A 14,461-nucleotide genomic window follows, 5' to 3' on the forward strand; every position below is an offset into this window, starting at 1 on the left:
TCGGTGGAAACAGAAGGTTAAACCTGATAGCCCAGAAGTGAACAGTCCTTCAGAATGCTTAAAAAGGAGGGAGAAGAGGAAGAAAAGGAAATGCACTGATATTGAACAAGCTTTGGAGATACAGGTCAAGGTGGAGAACTGTGGAATTGAAGGCAAGAACAAGAATTATCATCTTTTGCGGGAGGTGCTGAAAGCAGATGTTTGAAAAACGCAAATTTTAACAGAATGCCATCAGCTATCATGGAGGGGATAGACGGCTGAGGAGAAAGGAGGACATCTTGGATGTATAGGTGAGTAAAATGTTGTCAAGAGACTAGGTTCAATAAAGTTAGAGTAACTGGGAAAATAGGACATTGTCTTCACAGAAAGCTTGATGGGAGGAGGTGTTATCAAGGTAACTTGGGGAATCCTGTAATTATTTCCCTGCTACACCTGGTTTTCTCCTATCTATCCATATTCCACTCATTCTGCCTCTCAATCATCTTTGTGGATTTTTCCACCTTTTTTTGTTGCACATCTTCTCCAATTTCCCTCCTCTCTATTTCACACGTGTAGAGTTTTTAATGTATGTTTTAGAATTACAGCACTGTAACTGTCAATTCCAGCCATAAGCCCGAACTACCCAATTACACCCATATGACCACTTACCTACTAACCTGTACAGTTTTAGAATGTGGGAGGAAACCGGGGCACCTGGAGGAAACCACGTGCTCTCATCTGTGGGTCTCAGCCCAAAATGTTCACTGTTTATTCCTCTCCATAGATGCTGCCTGACCTGCATTTTGCATCTGTTCCTGTAACATTATCATGTTTTGTTAGTTTATCTTTCCCACCATTGTAACTACAATCCCAGAAGTTCTCTTTCATGTTCACAACTTATGACTCTGCTTTCATCCACTCTGAAATCCTCTCCCTTAATCCTTCTGAGAATACACCCTGACAGAAGGTCATCAAAATCCATCTCATTTTCCAAACTTTTGCCCACTCTTGTGAACTTTTCCTATGGCACATTACTCTTTACCACATCACCACTCTGAAGTACTTTATAGTGTGTTGCCACTCTAAATATCTTGTTATTTTTACCCTTCCTCATCCATCCTATCCTTGCACCATGAGGTGATATCCTTGTAGTGACTTTGAGACTTTTACCGTGCCATGGTCTGTTCTTATCAAATTACGGTATTGCTTTGCACTGTTGTAAATGTTATAATTATGTGGTTTCTGTTAGTTTTTAAGTCGGTTTGTCATGTGTTTCTGTGATATCATTCTGGAAAAACCATTGTATCATTTTTTAATGCATGCATTACTAAATGACAATAAAAGAGGACTGCGTGTCTTCATAATCTAATCTAATTTAATCTAATCTAATGCCCATCACCAGACTTTCAGGCATACTACTATGGTCTATCAAATCACATGTTTACAAGTAAATTAAAAGACATGATATTTAATTTTAATATTTTATTTTCAAATTATATATTTTTACAGAACAAAATTTGATTCAGCTGTAGCAATGTATAAATAGATGCCTGATCTACAGTGTACTTACAAAACAATCACCAGACCAATATTTAGCGCTAACATGGAAATACAAGCATAATCTTTCAGGATACATTTCATGAATTGAAATTACCACTCTCCGTACATCCAAACAACAAAGCCACAAAAATATTACAGATGCACACTTTGAAAATTAAATCCTTCCTTTCAGAATTACAACAACCTGCAAAATAACTTCATAAATCAGAATGCCATTGGGCCAAGCCAAAATCCTGAGGAAAAATTTGTAAAACCACTCCAAATATTGCATAATATTTCCTAATGGCCAAGGGTAAATTTAGTTTAACACTTGGTTTAATACAATGATATATTAGCTAGATATATCAGGAACTGAACTTTTTTCCATCTATCAGTAAAGGCTAAATTTAGTAATCTGTTCTCACAGGAAGGAGATGCACTCAATGGGAATGCTGACAAGGAATCTCATGTTTTGCAACTCTAGAACAATCCCTTTTCATGTTCTATAAAGATAACTAATTTCTTATGACATTAATCTAAATACCTCCAGCTATGACCAAGGTATCAGATTGATATCACCTTGGATTTATGGGTTAGAATCTCTTACAAAAAAAATTTACATAAGTATTGAACAGGGTTATTTAGGTGTAATTATGTAATAATTATTGTTGTGATACAAGACCTAGCATTAGTTATCATGTACAATAAGATTGAAAGAATTCAGAGAAAATTTACAAGGATGTTGCCAGGACTTGAAGACTTGAGTAATAGGAAAGGTTGAATAAGTGACGACTTTATTCCCTGGAGTGTAGGAGAATGAGGGGAGGTTTGATAGCGGTAAACAAAATCATGAGGGGTATAGATGAGGTAAATGCAAGCAGGCTTTTCCCATTAAGGTTGGGTGAGTCTAGAACTAGAGGTCATGGGTTAAGGGTGATAGGTGAAATTTTTAAGGGGAACATGAGGGGAAACTACTTCACTCAGGGGGTAGTGAGAATGTGGAATGAGCTGCAAGTTCGATTTCAACATGCAAGAGAGATTTGTATAGGCACATGGATGGGAGGGATATGGAGGACTATGGTTCAGGTCAGGGGTTCCCAACCTGGCATCCACATATCCCTTGGTTAATGGTGGGGGTCCATGGCATAAAAAAGGTTGGGAACCCCTGGTTTAAGTGCACATCAATGGGACTAGGCAGAATAATAGTTTAGCATGGACTAGATGGACCAAAGGTCCTGTGTCTGTGCTGTAATGTTCAATGACTCTCTGATAATCTGTCTGTAGACAGAAATAATATATTTCACATAAGACAAATTCTAAAAATAATATGGCTTAATATTTTCTGATGCAGGTATCTTGAGTTCAATATATTCAATAGATTCCATCAGCCTAATGAAATTATTGCTTCATAAATATAGTACTGTCTTGTAATGCTTAATTTCCATGAGGAAATAAAATTTTAATACTTTTCTAAAGTTCCTGTTTAACAAACAAATATCCTATCCTTATGTTCCGCAACTGACATGCCATCTGTTTTATAACTAACAAAGGCCACTACAGTTCAGGAGCTTCTGCATATGTTAATAAACTCTAACACAGTACTCCAAATGGATCTCTAGTGAAACAAGTGCTGCTCAAATTCCCTTGAATCTACTCGGAAATACCGCCTCCTGTTTCCCCAAGCATCCAGAGAAAGATATTATGTGCTTTACACCGCAACTTAGCCGGAGATCAACCCCAGCGCCAGCCCAGATCACCAGCAGGCTTGCTGCCACAGCGGCTGACTGCCAACTGATAGTTGATCTTGGCAAGCAATTAACGTTCCCTGACTTCATCACATCATCATCACTGAAGCCTAACATGGTCATTCTGTCAGAAACCTCGAAGTAGGTGGTCATGGTAGAATTGACAGTGCCTTGGGAAGACCCGATTTAGAAGGCGTTCGAGCATGAGAAAGCCAGATACCAGGAGCTGATAGAGCAGGGCCAGAGACAGGAGAGGAGGGCATGATGCCAGCCTATAGAGGCGGGGTGTAGAGGTTTTGCTGGCTGCTCATTCTAACGAACCTACTCTCTCCTTAGCATTGTGGGGAAATGTAAAGAAAAGAGCCATCAGAACCATCACAGAGGCTGCTGAGCGAGCTTTCAGATGGCTATGGATCAAGAGGTGTGACCCGTCGGCCAATGCTGCTGGGACACAAGCCGGGGCTTGATCAACTCTGCCTGGGTCACCTGGGCAAGGGTGTCTGATGTTGAAAGACCCAAAACACCCGATGACCCCAGATTACATGACTGATGAAGTGTTACAGCACATCTTAGGATGTACAGTATCTCAGCATTATATCCTGCAACTAATGCTCTCTCTGACTCTAAATGTAGGTGGTGTTATATTGCCTATTCTAGTGCTATGTCTTAAGTGGTCTCTACTTTATTTAGAATCAGAATGCTGAATAGAAAATAATCCTAGAAGCACACCTACCTAGTTTTAGATAGTATAATTTGTCTTTTTGAAAATGAGTTAAGTAGACCATAAGGTGTAAGAGCAGAATTAGGCCATTTGGCCCATTGAGTCTACTCTGCCATTTCATCATGGCTGATCCAGTTTTCCTCACAGCCCCATGTCTAGCCACAGACATGCAGCTGCAGATTAGTTGAAGCCCAGAGTTGGATAGTATTGCATTTGATAAATACACCATCAAAAAAAAAACCATTTCTTGTAAAGGATGCTGGAAAATGATACAGCCAAAATAAATTGTAAATGAAAAGTTCTTAAAAAATGTTAAGAATTGCAATCCATTACATCATTGGTACATTCCACTTACATTCTCAAATCTTTGGAAGATTGAGTAATCCCTTATGTTATTCTATGTAGGCTATGCATTAGAACATGTTGAGAGCCACTCAGATAAATTCACGTCTGGCTTGTAAAGTCCAAAGCTCTCCTCTTGTTGCGGCACTACAGTGCAAATCACACTTCACACCGAAATTGGAACCTTAATTTCCCATCCATGTTGATTCAACATTAATTTCTGTGCTTTTCCTTGGTGCTCCACATGATGTTATCAACATCTGCTCTCTTGTAAAGTTTGCTCAATATTAATACACGTTTCTCACACGCTGGCTGTCAACACCTATAATTGGTATTCATGAAATGATTAACTACACCCTCCAACAGTAGATTCAGTTTCAGAGAGCTTTTATCGAGATTAATCTTTTAAATTCAAATCCATTTTAAGATGTTGAGACTTAGAATCCATCTGATGAGGACCATAACTAACATGTTGTATTTAACAATATTGACTTGTCTTAAATATGTCTGACTGGGATTTTAAAAAATTGTAACCGATATAAAGTCTTTAAGATTGAGGGAAGATTTGATAGACTGGACAGAAGTCATGGGTTAAGTGAGAAAGGTAAAAAGTTTAAGGGGAACATGAGGGGGAAACTTCTTCACTCAGAGGGTCGTGAGAACGTGGAATGAGCTGCCAGTGCAAGTGGTGCACCTGAGCTTGCTTTCAACGTTTAAGAGCAGTTTGGATAGGTACATGGATGTAGGGGTATGGAGGGTTGTGGTCCTGGTGCAGGTCGATGGGAGTAGGCAGATTAAATGGTTTGGCATGGACTAGATGAACTGGAGGGCCTGTTTCTGTGCTGTACTTTTCTATGACCTTTGCAATTTGATTATACTCATTGACAAAGGCCAATGGGAAAACAGATACTAGGTAGATCAGCATCTTGCAGATTTGAACTTTGACACAGGTTATTTGAATAATGAAATATTCAACTCCATTAATTTCAGGAGTAAAGAGACAAATACTAAATAACATCTATACCATTTACATAGTGCGTCTAGTGAGACAGACGGTGCCTTTGAATCTCAAAGTTGTTGCTACTTATTTACACTGGAGCAGGGGTTCCTAACCTTTTTTATGCCATGGTCCAATACAATTAAGCAAGGGATCCGTGCACCCCAGGTTGGGAACCCCTGGACTAGAGTAATAGAAGATTATATCAGTGATGTCCATCTTGCAAAAAGCTACTGTTGTACATCAGTGCTTTACACAACGCATGGATTTTGGGCCATACTATAATCTAGACTAGTAACTGAAGGATAATTGTTAAGCACATAAAGGTGGAAGTAATATTTCTGAATTATTAGAATACTTTTAAAAGGGCACAACACCACCACCAACACACACACACACACACACACACACACGCGCGCACGCACGACACGCATGAACCTTTTTTTTTTGAAACATTTCTGTATAAAAAGAAAATACCCTTTGAAGATTGAGACACCACTGCATAAAAAGACCTGAGAAATACACAGGTTTATAGATTTCTTGGACAGAAAAGACTTGGATCAATAAATCAATACGTATCATGGAATTTTAATATCCAGTTTATTTTAGAAAAATATGATGGAAGATGTTGACTTCTTCTGCCATGAAAGGATTAATGCATTTACTTGTAAATGGCCCCTTTATGGAGACACTTAGTTACTTCTGGTGCAGCTTGTATGGGAGAATTGATTGGATGCAGTGTATATCCTTATAATTACGATAACAACCATACATATACAGGCAATATTAAATGAGAGTAAGGCTTTCACATTGTGGCAAATGATTCCAGATCATCTACAATAATTCAAGGCATTGGTTTCAGTTATAGATATTTTACAAATTATACAATTGCCTTGACCATCAGCCTGATTTATGGAGATTACAAACTAAAACAATGCTAACATCCCTGAAAAATGTTATCCCTACAGGTAAAGAGCCCCAGTTGTGTCACATACATCCACTTAGCAAGATTCATTCAAGGAAGAAAACCTTGGACAATCACTTTGAAGAGCAAGTAGAATAATGAAATGCCACCTTGGTAGCTAGTAATTATTCTATTTATTTCACCAGCATTAGATTACTTCATTATATATCATCCATTGAAAGGGCCACTTTGAAAACTGCCTTGAAATACTAACTTAAAACTTAACTCAAATGTCTTGTGTCTGAGGATGGTCCATGCAAAAAACTAACTGAAATGCCTTTAGCTAGGACCTCCACCTCAGTTGCAACCAGTGACAATTTGCTAAAGGTTTATGATCCTCCAACCTACTGTTAAATAAGTCAATACATATGTGAATTAGAACAATTGCTCTAAATTATAGATGACAGGGAATTTGAACAGAAACTTCCACGGCTTTAATATACACCATACTTCATGTTTTTGTAAATTTTCCACAGTAACACCACTAAACTAAAGGTTATAAATCCAAGAATTCTTTACTGTTTCTCTATCATCCCATCTTCTATTAATTTCTGCATAGAATCTGCTAAAGCTACAAGCTTTGAATGGCTAGGTTGTGACAACTAGTTGTAAATTATTTTTGTGGTTCTGAATAGCTTGAGTAATTTTCTGGCTATTTAGAGGATCAGATAAGAATTTCAATTTGGCTCCATTTCTTGAGTTGCTATTTCAAGTCAAGGAAACCTATCAGTGCAAAACCAAACTGCCCGAGGAACTTAGTGGATCAGGAAACGTCTGTGGGAGAAGGATAGTCGCTACTCGGGTCAAGACCCCGCGCATCAGGACTGCAACCTGAAATATCAACCATCACTCTGCCTCCACAGATGCCACTTGATTTTGTGTTCCTCCCGCCATTAGTTTTTGTTTCAGGTTACAACGTCTATAGTCTCCAAATCCTAAAAGTGTACTTCATCAGCCAGAATACCAACTCTTATCAGCTTCATCTAATATGCAGACAGCAATCTCATCGATGTAGCCTGGCTAGCTCATTTAATGAAGAACCTTTCCTTATTCTTTGGCTAATGGTATGTTAGTCATATCACCTTCATTTACCTCAGCTGGAGGTAATAAACTGGAGATGTCAAACTCAGAACCTGTTGTCCTTCACTAGTCACTTGACCTACATTACAAATCTGCAGGTGTCCAACTTCATTTGTAATTAAAGGTTTTCACTGGAATCGTTAACCTGCTTCTAACACCCAAAGGCTTTATTTCGGATTTTGATCTTTTCCCCTTTGACCAAATCTCACCTAGTGCATAAAGAATATTTTAAATCAAGTCAAAACTATACTCCGATAAAAGCAGTCTCTGAGAAAGCAAATCAATAACTTATTTACTATTATAGAGATACAGCCCTTTTGACTCTTCCAGCCACGCTGCCCAACAATCACCCAATTTAATGCCAGCCTAATCATGGGACAATTTACAATGACCAATGAACCTACCAACCAGTACACCTTTGGACTGTGGGAGGAAATCAGAGCACCCAGAGGAAACCTGCATGGTCACAAGAAGAACGTACAAACCCCTTACAGGTATAAGCTTTAACTGCAATGGAAACCATGTCACCAGAGTCACACAAACATTTAAAGTTTAGACTAAGTTTAAACAGAGGAAGAAAAACATTTCACTCGAAGAAAATTTTCTAGATCTTTTTCACAGATAACATCAGTGATTCTTAAATAAGTGCTAGTAAGGTATTCACTACCTGGATATTTTTGGGCATATAGTTCAAAATACAGGCAAGTACAAATCATGATCAATGGCCCACCATTGGATAGTACACTGTCAGAACAAATAGCTAGACATAGTTTTACAGACCCAATGAGACTCAGTTCGTCCAATCACAATGTCTCCAGAGAATAGCCCGAATTCCAGGACATCAATAGATTAAGCTGATTAGAGAGCAAGATTGATAGGCTTTACTTTCCCACTGAAAATGTTAAGTATCAAATTAAAATCAAAGCTTGTTTGGGGCCTGGAGAACTAAAATTATTTCAGCGTAAAGGTTTGAAAACTCTTCCCTGTGCTGCTACAGACATTAACAGGCTTCCAAGTCTGACCTCAATGGTGAATGTCAGACCCTCTGTGGACGAGAAATAAAACACATTAAATACTCAGGTGTACAATGTACAGAACATTTCCTGGTTGTAGACAGTGACCTTTGGCAAAGCAAGCATGTTCAACAGACATTTCTTCATATTCAGCTTCCCCGGTGCCTTAATTTTCTATTGAATATTTCATTTCCTTGGTTCTGTGTGTTGGACTAAAACCAAGCTTTATTTTACAATCAGAGGCCCTTCATTTGTTAGAATTACAGAATAGAAACAGGCCCTTCAGCTAATAAGTACAACTGGTGAATCCTTACATCACTGAATTATTTACATTTCTAGCCAGCCTTCTATAAATTATAATTTAGAAGACTTGTTATATATTAGGGAGATTGGAGTAGAATTTCAGGAGACACCTTAGGAGATCTGATCAAGTTCGTGAGAAATCTTTAAAGGCAATATCTGCCAATGTTAATAATTCACAAGCCAGTGCTGACCATAATTGTATTCTGCTTCTCCTTGTACTTCACCATTAAAAATGGAGTTCACAAATAGCAATTTCTCTACTAGCCTTCCAAAACTATGTGCAACAAAAATAAAGAACTGGAAGAACTCAGCTAGCCATGCAGCATCTGTGGAAGGAGAAACCAGTTGATATTTCATGTCAAAGGTTATGTTCTGACGTCTGACTGAGTTCATTCTGCATCTGCAGTTTATGTTTCAAATTCCAGCATCTGCAGTTTTACTTGTTTTCCAAAAGGTTTTATGTGTGTGTGTCTTTTAAACTTTATTTTTAATTCCCTGACTCTAAAATGGAAAATAACAAGACACAGATTGACACCAAGTCTTTGAAAATGGACAAGATGCATCTACAGCCAGTTCTTAAAACTCTGCTTCAAGATGAATGCGTTTCTTTAGTACACAAATATTGCTTTAAATGAAAACAAGCCCAGTTATTTTTAAACTTAGACATAGAAATATATCTATAACTGGTTTTTAAAAGCATTAGAGGTGATCATAGGACAAGAGACAACAACAAGTTGACAATTAGAGTTAACATTGATATTTGGTGTAACCCTCAGCAACTCTTACTGAGTTTTGCTCAGCATGAATGTAGTAGACTACTATTGATAATCAATCAGGCGCTCTGCATAAGTTCTCCTACAGAGTATCTGACTGTAAACAGGATCATGTTGGACTGCACACAATGATTCCCTTACTTGTATCTAGCATCTATCTCTTAGTAATGAGAGGAAATGAGAGGGAGAGGAAGAGAGAAAACCAACAGCAATCTGCACAAATTTGGTCAGCTGAATGGATGCAAACTCAAGAACTGTAAGGTCTGCCGGGCATCTTACAGCTCTCCATATATCCATTAGGGAGCTTTGAAATTTTTGATATTTCTCAGCTTTAGTAGGCCAAGCTATAAATACCATAAGACACAGGTACAGAATTAGGCTATTCAGTCCATCAAGTCTGCTCCACCATTCCATCATGGCTGACTTATTATCTCAGTCAACCCCGTTCTCCTGTCTTCTTTCTGTAACCTTTGATACCCTTACTAATCAAGGACATATCAACTTCAGCTTTAAATACACCCAATGACTTGGCCTCCACAGCTGTCTGTGACAATAAATTCCTCAGATACACCACGCTCTTGCTTAAGAAATTCCTCCTCATCTGTTTTTATTTATTGATTGATATATTGTGTGGAATAGGCTCTTCTGGCCCTTGAGCCGTGCTGCCCAGCAACTCATGATTTAACCCTAGCATAATCATGGGACAATTTACAACGACCAATTAACCTACCAACTAGTAGGTCTTCGGACTGGGAGGAAACCAAAGCATCCAGAGGAAATCCATGTCGACAGAGGGAGAACGAACAAACTCCTTACAGCGGCAGGAATTGAACCCAGGTCACTGGTAGTGTAAAGTGTTGTGCTAACCACTGTGCTACCATGCCTCTCCTGTTCTAAAGTGACGTCCTTCCATTCTGAGGCTGTATCCTCTGGTCCTACACTATTGCACTATAGAAAACATCCTCTATCAAGGGCTTTCAATATGCAATAGGTTTCAAAGAGATCCTGCCTCATTCTCCTAAACTCCAGCAAGTACAGATCCTGTGCCATCAAATGCTCCTCATACATTAACCCTTTCATTCACAGGATCATTCTCATGGACCTCCTCTGGACCCCAGAAGCTTCTAGATCAATTCTCTTTCTTTCTCTCCTATTAATTTTATCTAATGTGAAAAGCCAAATGAGAGCAGGTTTTGTAAATGCAACCAGATTTAAAATCCAAATGGAAATAGTTCTCTACTGGGGTCAGACAGGATTAACAACTCTTTTGATACCTCTAAGTATTGCACAAGGCAGGAGAAGTCCCCTTTTATATGCTAAAGGTTATTATCATGCATTTTATGTTATATTCTCAAGGCGAGGCTATTTTACACAGCAGCAGAAATGGTACTCATCAACGGAGGAGAAAGAAGATAAATGTGCAAAACTTCAGAATTTGACAAGAGCTGTAAATCAGAATCATGTCACACAAAAAAGTGTCAAAAAACCACCACAAAAATAAATGCTTTTTTTGCTAGAATGCATAGGGCAGTAAACTAAATAACACTTCAAAATAATTTTTAAAGATGTTTCTTTCTCTTTGAAGAGTTCCTGAAATGAAACAGTTTATTTACTAAAAGAGAGATAACAGCAGAGAACGTTCTGTGAACTTGCTGGCATGACACGTCACCGCGTCTGGACTAACTGACAGCACAAACACATTCACTTCACAAAATGTCATATAAACCACATCATCCTTCTAATTTTAGTGTCTTATCTCCAAATGTAATAAAATACCACTTTTACCAAGTGCCAAAAACTGCCCCAACTTTACACAGTGCAAATTGTGAACTGAAAATCAGATGCATAAAGTATTACTTGATTACACCTGAGCAGAATGCAAAGACACGGCAAACTTTTTCTGCTAATAACAATGGAACCAGCAGCTGAAAAAGTATGTCAGGATATTAGTCAGGAGATTGAAAGTTACTTTGTTTTATGAATCACACACTTGAAAAAATTGCAGTTGACCCTCCCACAGTCCATTGGTGCCCAAAGCAGGAGCTGCTGGCCTGATGGAGCTCCTGTCACAGGCATTTCTTTATCCTCGCCCTCTTCACTACAAGAACTGCCCTAGTGTTGCTGTGCAAGCTGTCAGCTCACAGCGAGCTTGATTCTCACTAACAATAGTAGTTCATGACCTCACGTAGGAACACTGATCAGGTGTAGCTTGACCTTTAGTTCACTGCATTTCCCAAAACATCGTGTAACATTTCCCATGAATTCTTCAATTAATCTCCAGAACAAAACATTAAATACTTCCATGTGATCTTGTCTCACTGGAGTTAAGAATACGCATACAGTTATGTAGATTGTTGTAAAAGCTACCATTGTTTGCCACCAGTTTGTTGGGGGTGGACGTTAATAAGTTGAACTAGTTTGGCAGGAAGCACTGATACCTTGGAGTGCATGCTAATGTGGATGGTAGAATTAAGCAGTGCCATTGGTGAACTTTGACAGCTTGTTTTCGAGCTCAGTAATGCGTCTCTCCTGGGACTGGACAATCACCTTCAGCGATTTAACTTCGTCCATTAGCTCCTCCAGGGTTACACGCTACGGGGCAAAGAAGAGAAAGAGATCAATAACAGGCATCCATAATTGAAGAGAAAATCTCATGCTGCAGATCTTGCTCCTGTAATTGAATGAGTAGACAAATTAAATGCCAAATTTGTTGTGTCACCAGCATTAAACATCTCTGCCGAGGTGGTCAGTGATAATGAGTTAATCAGGTTTAGGCTCCATGTGTCCTAGATTGAATTAAATTATTTGAGACAATGCCCAATTTCAGAATCACCCTGTCTCTTAACTTCTGTGCAGTTTATTGTACTTTAGTTCAAGTTTATTATCATAAGCATATGGATGATAAAAAGTTAGCTTGTTTGAAGCTGCAGCATAGTACTTTGTAAACATAGCAGAGTTTTCTAACTTAAATAAACATAACTTGCATGACAAAGTAAATACAATGACACTAGTGCCACTTGAGAGAGGAAATCAATTATATAGTCTGAGGGAGGGATTTTTCAGGTTGGTGCAGTCCTTACAGATATCATGGCTCAAACCAGGCCTTTCACACCTTACCAAATGTGCAGACATCAACATCATGGCTATAAGAAGAAATTCGACAGTATTTGGAATAGTTACTGTTGGAAAACATGTTTCTCTTGCTATTCTCAGATAGACTAGTGCCAAACATTACACCTATGAAAATTCCCAATATTATTTTCCATTGTTATATCTATGAATCAAAATGACTTTGATGTAACAAGCTCCTTTGTCGCCTGAATTCTTAATGGTGTTACTGACTTATTAGAGCACAGAAAGAGACCCATCAACTCCAAGCCAGCTTCCAGCAGATAAATCCCACGAGTCCCATTCTCTTCCCCCTACCCCCAGCACCATATCTTGTTCTCTCTCACTTGTCCATCAAATGCCCTTTTATTTTTTTTTACCTACACCAAGGGGTAATTTACCGCAGCCACATAACCCTCAGTTGGGATCAGGAAGGAAGCTAAAGCCTTCCATGCAGTCGCTGGAGAGACGTACAAACTCAACATAGACATTACCCAATGTTCGAATCAAAGCCAGGCTCCAGGAGTGTGAGAAGCATCCTTAACTTCCTTCATATGTGCTTCTTCAAAGATGGACTGAGACATAATGAGGCACTGCCAAATCTGAATTACTAAACTATACTTTTCAGCTTGGTAAAATAAAATTTACAAGGATGCTGCTGGGATTTGAAGACCTGAGTCATAGGGAAAATTTGAATAGGCAAGGACTTTATTCCCTGGAGCTAGAAGAATGAGGGGAGATTTCATGGAGATATACAAAATTATGAGAGATATAGATACGGTAAATGCAAGCAGGGTTTATCGACTAACGTTGGATGAGACTGGAACTAGAGGTTATAGGTTAAGGGTGAAAGGTGAAATATTTAAGAGAAATTTGCATAAGCATATGAATGGAGTGGTATGGAGGACCATGGTCCAGGTGCAGGTCAGTGGGACTAGGCAGAATAACAGGTCAATATGAACTAGATGGGCTTGCTTCTCTCTCCATGGTGCGAAGGCTATGAAGACTGCCCTGGTCACTGTGCTCCATGCCCGCTAATATGATGAACTGACAAGCAAGGCTTTGGGCCCACTGCAGGCTGCTCTTGGGTTTGGATCTGAGGAGTTAAGTTGGCTCAGAATTTTGTTGTTCGCTTCAATTGTTTGCATGATTTGTGTTTTTTTTTCCTTTCTCTTGCGCATTGGGGTTGGTCTTTATTTTGTCTTCTCCAATTGGGTTCTTTCTGGTTTCTTACTTTGTGGTTACCTGTGAGCAAACAAACCTCAAGGCTGCATAATTTGTATATTCTTTGATAATAAATGTACTTTGAACTTGAAGGACCTGTTTTTGCCCTATGACTCTTTTACTCAATCCCATTTTTGAAAAAATGGGGTAATAAATATAATTCATATTGTTGTTGAAGACCTTGCTTTTGGCATAGTTTTTCTTTCTACATCAATCCTAACCTTGCAAAATTGTCAGTTCCCTCTCCCAGACCTGAAACTTCATGTTTCTTGTTCAAGTAACCTGGCTGAATTAACTAGAGGTCTTTCACTATATTTCTATCCAACTGGAGAGTTTTGACATTCCTGACTGTCCATCCTGACCCAGTGACAGCGATTCATCTGGGATCCAATTGTCATGATAGCAACTTTTGTTATTTGCAAAATGAATCGAAGACGGACAGAAGAAGTGCGAAGGGACAATCAGCATTCTCATTTCTCCCCTCAGGAAGAAAACACAAAAAACTGAAAACAAGCTCCACAAGGCTCAAAACAGACTCCATTCCCACTGTTACCAGCCTAGTGCGCATGCGCCGGTCGTGCATGCAGCCTGGTACAGCCGTTCCGATCTATTCTTACTTTCTTCTTCTTACTTTTTAATTTACGTTATTTTTTGTATTTTTTTTCTCACGGTA

General features: G+C 38.8%; 1 protein-coding gene across 6 annotated transcripts in view; it reads right to left on the bottom strand.

Annotated features, from left to right (window-relative positions):
- Positions 1 to 1,459: 1,459 nt before the first annotated feature.
- The window catches only part of LOC140187720 (coronin-6-like), a 256,030-nt gene continuing 243,028 nt past the window's right edge, over positions 1,460 to 14,461 (bottom strand). For 5 of the 6 annotated variants that reach the window (XM_072243309.1, XM_072243310.1, XM_072243316.1 and 2 more), the window contains one exon: positions 1,460 to 12,048. In XM_072243309.1, the coding sequence (XP_072099410.1) occupies positions 11,926 to 12,048 (123 nt within the window). In that variant the 3' untranslated portion in view covers positions 1,460 to 11,925. The remainder of the gene's footprint in view (positions 12,049 to 14,461) is intronic. The other variant, XM_072243312.1, reaches the window with a different exon arrangement.

This window comes from Mobula birostris, chromosome 25 (genome assembly GCF_030028105.1).
Source record: "Mobula birostris isolate sMobBir1 chromosome 25, sMobBir1.hap1, whole genome shotgun sequence".
In the NCBI taxonomy this organism is placed as follows: Eukaryota; Metazoa; Chordata; class Chondrichthyes; order Myliobatiformes; family Myliobatidae; genus Mobula; species Mobula birostris.